The 13111-nt window shown below is 41.8% G+C and overlaps 1 protein-coding gene across 1 annotated transcript in view; it reads left to right on the top strand.

Annotated features, from left to right (window-relative positions):
- Window positions 1-9029, top strand: part of LOC129859087 (SH3 domain-containing kinase-binding protein 1-like) — a 37446-nt gene extending 28417 nt beyond the window's left edge. The window contains exons 10-19 of the mRNA XM_055928452.1: window positions 4055-4156; window positions 4264-4315; window positions 6127-6204; window positions 6487-6625; window positions 6813-6877; window positions 7169-7278; window positions 7349-7495; window positions 7795-8021; window positions 8179-8242; window positions 8334-9029. Of these exons, the coding sequence (XP_055784427.1) occupies window positions 4055-4156; window positions 4264-4315; window positions 6127-6204; window positions 6487-6625; window positions 6813-6877; window positions 7169-7278; window positions 7349-7495; window positions 7795-8021; window positions 8179-8242; window positions 8334-8372 (1023 nt within the window). The 3' untranslated portion in view covers window positions 8373-9029. The remainder of the gene's footprint in view (window positions 1-4054; window positions 4157-4263; window positions 4316-6126; window positions 6205-6486; window positions 6626-6812; window positions 6878-7168; window positions 7279-7348; window positions 7496-7794; window positions 8022-8178; window positions 8243-8333) is intronic.
- The last annotated feature ends 4082 nt before the right edge of the window (window positions 9030-13111 follow it).

Raw genomic sequence — 13111 nt, 5'->3', positions numbered from 1 at the left:
CTGACTTTTTCAGACATAACATAGGTACAGCAGATCCCCTTATTGAATGGGACACTTTTAAATGTGCCTTTAGAGGCCATGCAATTCAGTACTCATCTATAAAACAAAAGCAATTTAGATCAAAAGAGTCCGTATTAACAAAGGAAATTGAAGAACTAACAGTACAGTTAGATAGTAATAAAAACTGTACCATAGAGGCACATAATAAGTTAGAGGAAAAACAAAAAGAAATGGAAGAACTTATTCAAGAAAGATCCAGTGTAATATTATAAATATTATAAAAATAAAGCGAACTGGATGGAATATGGGGAAAAATGCACCAAATTCTTTTTAAATCTTCAACATAGAAATGCTACCAATTTTTTTTTATTGGAACTTGTTACAAATGGGGTCATGCATGATTCAGCGAATGATATTTTGAAAGAGGAAGTAAAGTACTTTAAGAATATGTTTTTGTTTCAGTCTCCTTCATCTCCACTAACCGAAGCTAATTGTATGGATTTTTTTCCTATTAATAATGTAAAATTAACATCTGTACAGAAAGAATCATGTGAAGGCCAAATTACAGAGGAGGAACTTCTTGGTGCAATTAAAGCCTTTAAGGATGGGAAAACTCCAGGGCTGGATGGCATACCAGTGGAAGTACAAGTATACCAAACTTTTTTTTGACATACTCAGAGGACCATTATTAGCATGTTTTAACCACTCCTATATAAATGGTAGATTATCAGACACGCAACAAGAAGGTCTGATATCATTATTACTGAAACAGGACCCAAGTGGTATATATAAAGATCCAGTCCATTTAAAAAAGTGGAGGCCTCTTACACTTCAGTGTTGTGATGCGAAAATCCTAGCAAAATGCTTGGTGCATAGAATTTAAAAAGTATTGTCAGATATTATTCATCCTAATCAGACAGGTTATTTACATGTACGGTACATTGGAGATAATATAAGACAAGTACTGGAAACAATAGAATACTATGTAATATCGAGGACACTAGGCCTGATTTTCATAGCTGATTTTGAAAAGGCTTTTGATAAAGTACGACTGGAGTTCATATATAAATGCCTAGAATATTTCAATTTTGGGGAATCTCTTTATAAAATGGGCTAAAGTTATGTATAGTAACCCTAGGTGTAAAATAGTAAATAATGGCTACATCTCAGAAAGTTTTAAACTATCTAGAGGAGTAAAACAAGGTTGTCCACTATCGGCATATCTATTTATTATTGCCATCGAAATGTTAGCTGTTAAAATTAGATCCAACAATAATATTAAGGGATTTGAAATCCGTGGCTTAAAAACTAAGGTGTCATTGTACGCTGATGATTCATGTTTTCTTTTTAAACCACAATTAGAATCTCTCCACGGCCTCATAGAGGATCTAGATACTTTTGCTATCCTCTCTGGATTAAAACCAAATTATGATAAGTGATATTACGTATTGGATCACAAAAAAATGCTAATTTTACATTACCGTGTAGTTTACCAATTAAATGGTCTGACGGAGATGTGGACATACTCGGTATACAAATCCCAAAAGAAAGAAATGATCTCACTCCAATAAATGTTTATAGAAAGTTAGAAAAAATAGATAAGGTCTTGCTACCATGGAAAGGAAAATATCTGTTTATTTGTGGAAAAATCACCCTGATCAACTCTTTAGTCATATCACAGTTTACCTATTTGCTTATGGTTTTGCCTGTGACTTGCTTTTTAAATTATATGAACAAAAAATATTCCATTTTATTTGGAATGGCAAGCCAGACAAGATTTAAAGGGCCTGTTTATATAACGAATATGAAATTATAAAATATTAAACCATTAGACCTCTCACTAAAGGCATCAGTCATACAAAAGTTATACTTAAATCCAAACTGGTTCTCTAGTAAATTGGTAGGAATGTCTCATCCTATGTTCAGAGAAGAGCCTTTTCCCCTTTATTCAGATTACACCTGCTCACTTTCAGTTGTTTGAAAAGGAAATCATCTCCAAAATATTGTTATTTTTTAAACAAGCCATAGAAAGTTGGTTGCAATTTCAGTTTAATCCACCTGAAAAGACAGAACAAATAATAGAACAAATATTGTGGTTAAACTCAAATATACTAATTGATTAAAAAAAACATATTTTTTTAAGACATTTTTAAAAAGGTATAATTTTTGTGAATGATATCATAAATAGGACTGGTAGAGTTATGTCACACATGCAGCTAACCCAGACATATGGAAATGTCTGCTCAACCCAAAATTATAACCAACTAATTGCAGCATTACCACAAAAATGGAAGAGGCAAGTAGAAGCGTAAAAAAGTAAGAAACGTGTCTGTCGGCCCTGCATTAAAGAACATAAATGGTTAAAAAAGTGTGATAAATAAAAACATATTCCAATTTCATTTAAGGACCAAAAAACTGACAGCTGTGCCATATAAATTGCAAAATAGTTGGGAAGAGATTTTCGATGTACCAATTCCATGGCACATGGTTTATGAATTGATACGCAAAACAACACCAGATTCAAAAATTTGAATTTTTATATTTAAATTACTATACAAAATTCTTGCAACCAATAGAATGTTATATATGTGGGGGATACAATCTTCCCAGCTCTGCAGATTCTGCTGTGAGGAGGCAGAGTCATTTGATCATTTATTTTGGTATTGTCTATATGTAGCTCATTTTTGGTCACAGGTCCAGAAATGGCTGAAGAATTGCAACATTTGCCTAGAACTAACGCTGCAGATAGCAATATTGGGTGATTTGAAAAGACACAGTCAATCAATGAATAATATAATAATTATTTTAGCAAAAACAATCTGTAGATGCTATGAGAATAGAAAGGTTCAGTACTTTTGTGAAGCATCACAGCACAGTTGAAAAGTATGGCAAATCCAATTAAATTCAAACATTACAATTCCATAGCTGGAAGATTGTTTTGTATTCAACATAAATGCTCCCCGTCATGAGTGAATTCAAAAATGTAATTGCAATTTAAAATGGCATTTTAATTGACCCCAACCCCGGTGTGTATTATGCTTGGGTTGCATCCAGACTGTCCTTCTCTCACGTTGGGCTGTATTACCCGTTTGGTACACGACGGGGCGCCAAAAAGCCAATTGGGCATCTTTTACCAGAATGGTAACAAAATTAGCACAACTATAGGTGAATTTCCATGGAGGCTGCTAGCTAAATATGCTAACGAGCGCAAATGAAAATAAACGAAAAAGATAAAATGCATAAGAAATATATTGCTGCGTTTGGTAAACGCAGATCAACTTAATTTTTTGCTTCAGTTGCGCTTCTCCACTAGGATGAGAATTCACGAACGGGCATTCTATCAGCAGACAGCCTATGACTGATGTGGAGCTACTTTTCTCTGGTACTTTTCTTGGTGTAGCCAGCCTATTTTTCTTCGGTAGAATGCAATATTAACTTTAAGCGAAACATTAGGAAATGTAGCTGGTTACATTCTTTATATGATAAACATTAGAAATATGATGGCCATGCATCATTTTTTGCAAAGAAATACCTTGCTTTTTCATTGTAAGCTCATTTACTTGTGTGGCTGGCAGCCAATTAGCGTCGCACTTCTGTAGTCATCTGATGACAATAAAGCTGTTTTCTGCCGAATGTGGTCCACTGATGTATTTTCTGGGAAGGAAAACTATAGTTGCACGTCCCTGATCACTCTATTGAAGCAAAAAAAACACTTCACTTTCAATATAAACCGTGACCCCTGTCAATAAACAGCTGGACTCACAAACACGTGACTGGCTCAACTGTTGTGGGGAACTACGTTAAGCTTCCTAATGTAAAATAATGTGACAGGTGAAATGAAGAATGTGATCTGCTTTATCTCCTAATGTATTGCACAAGTTGACTGCAGGTATTTAGTTAAAGTAGCTACAAATATTCAAATGATTGAAAATAGTTTCAACGGTATTGAAACCCATCCCGTGGCTGTTTCCAAATACCCCGGTATAGAGTTTATACGGTATACCGCCCAAGCCTAGTGTGTTTAACCTGTGTATGTGGATTCTGTGTGTTGTAGGACTGTGCTGACGCGGGGTGGTGGATGGGGGAGATAGGGGGGAGAAAGGGAGTCTTCCCTGATAACTTTGTCAAGCTGTTAATACCTGATGTGGAGAAAGAGGTAAGACGCACAAATATCATTAGATTTTTTTATTGTTATTATAGTGTTCAACGAATGACATTTCATGAGAGCAAAATCACTTAGTGTTTCTTTGTGTGCGTTTGCAGAGACCAAAGAAGCCGCCTCCCCCCAGCGTCCCTTCGGGTAAACACACCACAGGTAATCCCCCATCTCCTCTCTCCACAGGCAATCCCCCATCTCCTCTCTCCACAGGTAATCCCCCATCTCCTCTCTCCACAGGGAATCCCCCATCTCCTCTCTCCACAGGGAATCCCCCATCTCCTCTCTCCACAGGTAATCCCCCATCTCCTCTCTCCACAGGTAATCCCCCATCTCCTCTCTCCACAGGCAATCCCCCATCTCCTCTCTCCACAGGTAATCTCATCTCTCCACAGGTAATCTCCTCTCTCCACAGGTAATCCCCCATCTCCTCTCTCCACAGGTAATCACCCCATCTCCTCTCTCCACAGGTAATCTCCTCTCTCCACAGGTAATCTCCTCTCTCCACAGGTAATCTCCTCTCTCCACAGGTAATCTCCTCTCTCCACAGGTAATCTCCTCTCTCCACAGGTAATCTCCTCTCTCCACAGGTAATCTCCTCTCTCCACAGGTAATCTCCTCTCTCCACAGGTAATCTCCTCTCTCCACAGGTAATCTCCTCTCTCCACAGGTAATCTCCTCTCTCCACAGGTAATCTCCTCTCTCCACAGGTAATCTCCTCTCTCCACAGGTAATCTCATCTCTCCACAGGTAATCTTCCATCTCCTCTCTCCACAGGTAATCTTCCATCTCCTCTCTCCACAGGTAATCCCCCATCTCCTCTCTCCACAGGTAATCCCCCATCTCCTCTCTCCACAGGTAATCCCCCATCTCCTCTCTCCACAGGTAATCCCCCATCTCCTCTCTCCACAGGTAATCCCCCATCTCCTCTCTCCACAGGTAATCCCCCATCTCCTCTCTCCACAGGTAATCCCCCCCATCTCATCTCTCCACATGTAATCTCATCTCTCCACAGGTAATCTCCTCTCTCCACAGGTAATCTCCTCTCTCCACAGGTAATCCCCCCATCTCATCTCTCCACAGGTAATCTCCTCTCTCCACAGGTAATCCCCCCATCTCATCTCTCCACAGGTAATCTCCTCTCTCCACAGGTAATCCCCCCATCTCATCTCTCCACAGGTAATCTCCTTTCTCCACAGGTAATCCCCCCATCTCCTCTCTCCACAGGTAATCCCCCCCATCTCCTCTCTCCACAGGTAATCCCCCATCTCCTCTCTCCACAGGTAATCCCCCCCATCTCCTCTCTCCACAGGTAATCCCCCCATCTCCTCTCTCCACAGGTAATCCCCCCCATCTCCTCTCTCCACAGGTAATCCCCCCATCTCCTCTCTCCACAGGTAATCACCCATCTCCTCTCTCCACAGGTAATCTCCTCTCTCCACAGGTAATCCCCCCATCTCCTCTCTCCACAGGTAATCCCCCCATCTCCTCTCTCCACAGGTAATCCCCCCCATCTCCTCTCTCCACAGGTAATCCCACTATTTTTCTTCACTTTACTGCTCCTTTATCACAATCCTCTATCTCTCCTCGCTGCTCTTCTCTGCTCAGCCACTGGTACCGTTTTGTGCGTGTCTCAATCATCTCTCTATCTCCATCTCTGCTCTTCTCTGTTTTGTGTTATTGTGTGTAAGGGAGAGAGATAGAAACTAGGAGCAATGGTGATAATTAAACAGGCAGAGAACCAAATGGTGATAATTAAACAGGCAGAGAACCAAATGGTGATAATTAAACAGGCAGAGAACCAAATGGTGATAATTAAACAGGGAGAGAACCAAATGGTGATAATTAAACAGGCAGAGAACCAAATGGTGATAATTAAACAGGCAGAGAACCAAAGATAGAGATATCTATAGGGAAGAGTGTCAGTAATGTCACCCTCAGTTGACCGCTGACCCCTATGTGACTTGTAGAGAAAAGGTCAGAGGTCAGGAAGGTACCCCCGGAGCGCCCAGAGCACGTGCCTCACAGACCACCTGACGACAACAAAGGTACTACAGTACTACTACAGTAATACTATAAAAAAACTACTAACTCTGCCTCAGATCTGATGACAACAGAGGTACTACTACTACTACTATACTACTAGTACCATTACTATACTACACTATTCCACAATCACCTACAATGCCTGCTTTGGCTTGCTGCAGCCTGACTACTACCCTATATGGCCCTATTCAGCCTGCCTGCCTTAACTCTCTTCGCCTCTTCAGCTGTGCATGTGTGCGCGTGTGACATCCCCACTTATCCCGTCCATATATGTGTATGTGTAGGTGAGGAGGTGAAGAATGGAGAGATCCCTAAGCCCGTCCTTCCGTCCATCCCTCCAAAAAAGCCCCGCCCACCAAAGACAAGCTCCTCCCACCTCCCTCCCCGAGGCCCAGACAGACCTGAGAGACCTCCTTCTGTACCGTCAGTACACACACACACACACACACACACACACACACACACACACACACACACACACACACACACACACACACACACACACACACACACACACACACACACACACACACACACACACACACACACACACACACACACACACACACACACACACACACTAAAGTTGTCAACTGGTCTGCCTGTTCAGGTGTGAGAGCCCTACGTCTGAGAGTGGGACTCCAGATCCTGCCTCTGACATGTCAAAAGACGTTGGTGAGTTTGACTGAGAGGACAAAGGGCAGACCTGGGCAGTTTGACAGTTATGTGACAGGACACTAGTCCAATCAGAGTAGGGAGTTGGCTTACTTAAGAGACAGAGAGGTTTGAATATGAATGAAGATCCTCAGTTCTCTCTCTCTCTCTCTCTGTCTCTGTCCATATGTGAGGAGTTAGCTGCCCTAGCCTTCATATTGGTCAGGGAACTGTGTGTTTGTTTGTGCCTGTTCTCTGGTAAGATCTTATGTGTTCCTGTGGATTAACAATATAATGTATGTCTGTGTGTAGATGTGGTTTATTTGGACCCGCTAGTCTTGTCTACAGAGAAACTAAGCCATCCCACCGCAATGCGACCAAGAGTCCTCGTCCGCAGACCGCGCTCCCTGATCATCAGCACAGTAAGTGTACGCACACACACACATTATTTTCTTTAACATGTCTTGATGACACCTCTCTCCTCTCTCTCAGTCTTCTCTGTCCAGTATTGACCTGCTGGACTCTCCTCCGGTGGAGGAGCAGAGAAGGGGGAAGGACAGAGAAAAGGAGAAACTGCAGGACTCCTTGTGTCCTAGACCAGTAAATGTCTCTAAGAGGAAAGCACTTCCCACCATCACTGTAAGAATTTGTTGAATTTAAATGTGTTGAGTTATATTTTAGCAGTGAATCAGTGTATTGTGTGTAGTATATTGTGTGTGTTTGTGTATTCCTGGATCATCAAGTTGGCCTGCGAAAACTTAAAAGGATTTCTGGTTTATTAATGAACCTAGACCTGTGTATGAGTTGCTGATGGAAACAATAGAATCAATCCATGCCCATTTCAAGCATATCTTCCTAACAAATGGGAAGTTATTTCCAAACATTTAAGTAAGTTAGCTGGCTAACTCATGAATCCTGATTTGTGCCATACTCCACAGGTACCTGACAGTAAGGGTGTGCTGACACCCAAGCCTGCTGTCCTTCACCCACCGTCGACAGAAAGCCTGGCCCTCCGCCCTATAAGCCCCTCCCCTTCATACGCAAAACCCACCTCTTCATGTATAAGCCCCTCCCCTGAGCCCAGGCCGATGCCCACCCTGGAGGAGCTGAGGGGACAACTGAGAGAGCTGAGAGCCTCTGTAGAACTGCTGAAGAGCCAACACAGGTGTGTGTGTGTGTGTGTGTGTGTGTGTGTGTGTGTGTGTGTGTGTGTGTGTGTGTGTGTGTGTGTGTGTGTGTGTGTTAATAGTGTGTGTGTGTGTGTGTTAATAGTGTGTGTGTGTGTGTGTTAATAGTGTGAGTGACTGGTGTCTCTGTCCCAGGCAGGAGATGAAGCAGTTGTCCAGTGACCTGGATGAGGAGAAGAGTATCCGCCTCACTATGCAGGTGAACACATCTAGTGCTAAACAACATTCATTTACCGCTGCTACATTTTTCATCTTAGCTGTACATTACATTTGGTGTTTGTCTTTTTCAGATGGAGGTGGAGAAGATTAAGAGGAGTTTATTTAAATGACCTTTCACCCTCCCCGGCGCATATTGATGACGTCACCTCACGCTGGAGCCAGAGTGTGATGTCATCCCGGGGCAGGGATCAGATGAACTAGTTTGTGCCAGAAATCAACATCAATGACAGACGATCCCAATCCCCTATTGTCTGTGTTGAAAAGGCTTGCTTATTTTTTTGTTTCCTGCTATCTGATTGGAGTGTTCTGGATCAAGGGCGTAGCCTCATTAGTACTCTGTCCGACACCACGCTACTCAAACACCTGGAACACCTTCACCTGCTGTTAGAGTGTGTGTGTGTGTCAGGATACAATGTTTCTATGGCAACCCCACATTGTGGCCTTCCTTCCTGTTTTAGATGTCTTTCTTTCTGATGACATAAAGACCGTTTCTGATGACATAAAGACAGTTTCTGATGACATAAAGACAGTTTCTGATGACATAAAGAGCGTTTCTGATGACATAAAGATTGTTTCTGATGACATAAAGATCGTTTCTGATGACATAAAGATCGTTTCTGATGACATAAAGACAGTTTCTGATGACATAAAGACAGTTTCTGGACTTCATATCTCCAGGAAAGTGAAATAGACTTTTATATTCCAGTGTTCTAAAGATGAAGATTATGGATGTGTGCCGATTTTAATAAAAAATTTAAAAAACTCAACCAACCTGTTTCTGTCTGTCACCCTACCCCCAGTAGAGGGAGCCACAGTATCAGTTACTCTGTCTCAGACTACCTTACCCAACCCAAACATACACATTTTTTATTTTACTTTTATTTAACTAGGCAAGTCAGTTAATAACAAATTCTTATTTTCATTGACGGCCTAGGAACAGTGGGTTTAACTGCCTTGTTCAGGGGCAGAACGACTGATTTTTACCTTGTCGGCTCGGGAATTCAATCTTGCGACCTTTCGGTTACTTGTCCAATGCTCTTACCACCAGGCTACCTGCCACCCCACATGTGTGCATTGTTTGTGTGTGTTTGTCCAGTGCCCCTCCACTGCTGTTTACTCTGTTGATTCAGGTAATTAGTCTGGTTGAACATCATAGTGCTGGACACATACACACACAGACACACACAGACACTTGCTTGTATAAACTGCTGTGTGTGTTGTAGACAAGTGTGTTACCATCTCTGTCTCATCAGGTAGTGTGTGCATGCTTTGTGTGTGTGTGTGTGTTGTTTTGATTAAAGACGCAGATCGTGTGCGACAGTTGAAGAATGTCCTCTAGCGGTGGACATAACTCCGCTTGGCTGTCTGGGGGTGTCAGACCAGAGGACAGACAGTGGATTATATATGGTGCTGAAGGAGATGGCTACCGGTTTACGATCCCGTAACCAATTGTGCTATTGTATATGTTTTTTCGCGTTATTTGTAACTTATTTTGTACATAATGTTTCTGCCACCGTGTCTTATGACCAAAAAGAGCTTCTAGATATCAGGGCAGCGATTACTCACCTCATACTGGAGGAATTCTTCTTCAACGAGTCGGACGAGAAGGATTTACTTCGGACGCCCGACATGGCCCTCATCCCCATCATTCGCAGGAGGAAAAGACGGAGATATCAAGGACGGCGGTCCGGGTGCCTTGTAAGGATCCGTCGCCGAGAGGGTGATCTACCTTTACCATTGGTTCTATTAGCCAACGTACAATCAATCAATAATAAAATAGACGAACTACGAGCACGTATGTCCTACCAAAGGGACATTAAAAACGGTAATATCTTATGTTTCACCGAGTCATGGCTGAACGACGATATGATTAACATACAGCTGGCGGGTTTTAAGCTTTTTCAGCAGGATAGAACAGCGGCTTCTGGTAACAAGGAGCAGCGGCCTATGTATATTTGTAAACAACAGCTGGTAACATGAAACCTAAGGAAGTCTTGAGGTTTTGCTCCCCTGATGTAGAGTATCCCATGATAAGCTGTACACCACACTATTTACCAAGAGAGTTTACAACTAGATTTTTCGTAGCTGTCTATATACCACGGCAGACCGATGCTGGCACTAAGTCCGCACTCCATGAGCTGTATATGGCCATAAGCGAACAGGAAAACACTCATCCAGAGGCGGTGCTGCTAGTGGCCGGGGACTTTAATGCAGGGAAACTTAAATCCGTTCTACTTATTCTCTACCAGTATGTTAAAGGTGCAACCAGAGAGGAAAAAACCTCTGGACCACCTATACTCCACACACAGGGACGCGAACAAAGCGTTTGGCAAATCTGACCATAATTCTATCCTCCTGATTCCTGCTTACAAGCAAAAACTAAAGCAGGAAGCACCAGTGACTCGGTCAATAAGAAAGTGGTCAGATGAAGCAAATGCTAAGCTACAGGACTGTTTTGCTAGAACAGACTGGAATATGTTCCGGGATTCTTCCGATGGCATTGAGGAGTACACCCCATCAGTCACTGGCTTCATCAATAAGTGCATCGATGACGTTGTCCCCACAGTGACCATACGTACATACCCAACCAGAAGCCATGGATTACAGGCAACATCCGCACTGCTGCTTTCAAGGAGCGGGACTCTAACCCAGAAATGTATATGAAATCCCGCTATACCCACCAACGAACCATCAAACAGGTAAAGCGTCAATACAGGACTAAGATTGAATCGTACTAAGGGCTTGCAAACTATTACAGACTACAAAGGGGAGCACAGCCGCGAGCTGCCCAGTGACACAAACCTACCAGACGAGCTAAATTACTTGCCTCGAAGCGAGCATAGAAGTAACACTGAAATATGCATGAGAGCACCAGCTGTTCCGGATGACTGTGTGATCACGCTCTCCGTAGCTGATGTGAGTAAAACCTTTAAACAGGTCAACATTCACAAGGCCGCTGGGCCAGACGGATTACCAGGACATTTACTCAGAGCATGCGCTGACCAACTGGCAAGTGTCTTCTCTGACATTTTCCACCTCTCCCTGACTGAGTCTGTAGTACTAGATTAAAAACATGAGTTGGCGCACACCCAGAAAATGTATTTTGTGTGGAGGTGCTGACAAACGGCAAATAAACTATAAACTATCAAAATAAAGAACGATTCAATCTTAGTCCTGTATTGACGCTTTACCTGTTTGATGGTTCGTTGGTGGGTATAGCGGGATTTCATATATAAACACTCCATATATAAACTCCCAGCAATTGAATGGGTATTTACCACCGCTTCGGCATCACTGTGCCTTCCTCAGAGTGATGTCATGAATACTTGAACCAGGATATGTAGACAATAGTGAGGGGTGTGTCATAATGATTAAGTTAATTAAAATGAATTAGTTAAACTGTTAAAAAAAACAATTGTTTATGGCATATTAAATATATTACGCTATTGTTATCATATAGAAACATAATTGAATATTATACATCATATTAGCATCAACATACAATTGAAGTCGGAAGTTTACATACACTTAGGTTGGAGTCAACGTTTAATCGTTTTTCAACCACCACAAATTTCTTGTTAACAAACTATAGTTTTGGCAAGTCGGTTAGGACATCTATTTTGTGCATGACACAAGTAATTTTTCCAACAATTGTTTACAGACAGATTATTTCACTTATAATTCACTGTATCACAATTCCACTGGGTCAGAAGTTTACATACACTAAGTTGACTGTGCCTTTAAACAGCTTGGGAAATTCCAGAAAATTATGTCATGGCTTTAGAAGCTTCTGATGGGCTAATTGACATCATTTGAGTCAATTGGAGGTGTACCTGTGGATGTATTTCAAGGCCTACCTTCAAACTCAGTGCCTCATTGCTTGACATCAATGGAAAATCAAAAGAAATTAACCAAGAAGAAAAAAATTGGTTCATCCTTGGGAGCAATATTCCTAATGCCTGAAGGGACCACGTTCATCTGTAAAAACAATAGTATGCAAGTATAAACACCATGGGACCACGCAGCCGTCATACCGCTCAGGAAGGAGACGCGGTCTGTCTCCTAGAGATGAACGTACTTTGGTGTGAAAAGTGCAAATCAATCCCAGAACAACAGCAAAGGACCTTGTGAAGATGCTGGAAGAAACAGGTACAAAAGTATCTATATCCACAGTAAAACGAGTCCTATATCAACATAACCTGAAAGGCCGTTCAGCAAGGAAGAAGCCACTGCTCCAAAACCGCCATTAAAAAGCCAGACTACAGTTTGCAACTGCACATGGGGACAAAGATTGTACTTTTGGAGAAATGTCCTCTGGTCTGATGAAACAAAAATAGAACTGTTTGGCCATAATGACCATCATTATGTTTAGAGGAAACACTTACAAACCAGACTCAGTTACACCAGCTCTGTCAGGAGGAATGGGCCAAAATTCACCCAACTTATTGTGGGAAGCTTGTGGAAGGCTACCCTTAACGTTTGACCCAAATTAAACAATTTAAAGGCAATGCTACCAAATACTAATTGAGTGTATGTAAACTTCTGGCCCACTGGGAATGTGTTGAAAGAAACAAAAGCTGAAATAAATCATTCTCTCTATTATTATTCTGACATTTCACATTCTTAAAATAAAGTGGAGATCCTAAATGACCTAAGACAGGGAATGTTTACTAGGATTAGATGTCAGGAATAGTAAAAACTGAGTTGAAATGTATTTGGCTAAGGTGTATGTAAACACCCCTCACTATTGTCATTGGTTGCACTAATTGCACTGTTTTTCTACATCATTTGGTTCAAGTATTCATGACATTACCCTGAGGAAGGTACAGTGATGCCGAAATGTTGGTAA

Source organism: Salvelinus fontinalis, chromosome 7 (assembly GCF_029448725.1).
Source record: "Salvelinus fontinalis isolate EN_2023a chromosome 7, ASM2944872v1, whole genome shotgun sequence".
Classification (NCBI taxonomy): Eukaryota; Metazoa; Chordata; class Actinopteri; order Salmoniformes; family Salmonidae; genus Salvelinus; species Salvelinus fontinalis.
Note: the sequence above shows the minus strand (reverse complement) of the source record. Positions and strands in the feature narration are given on the sequence as shown.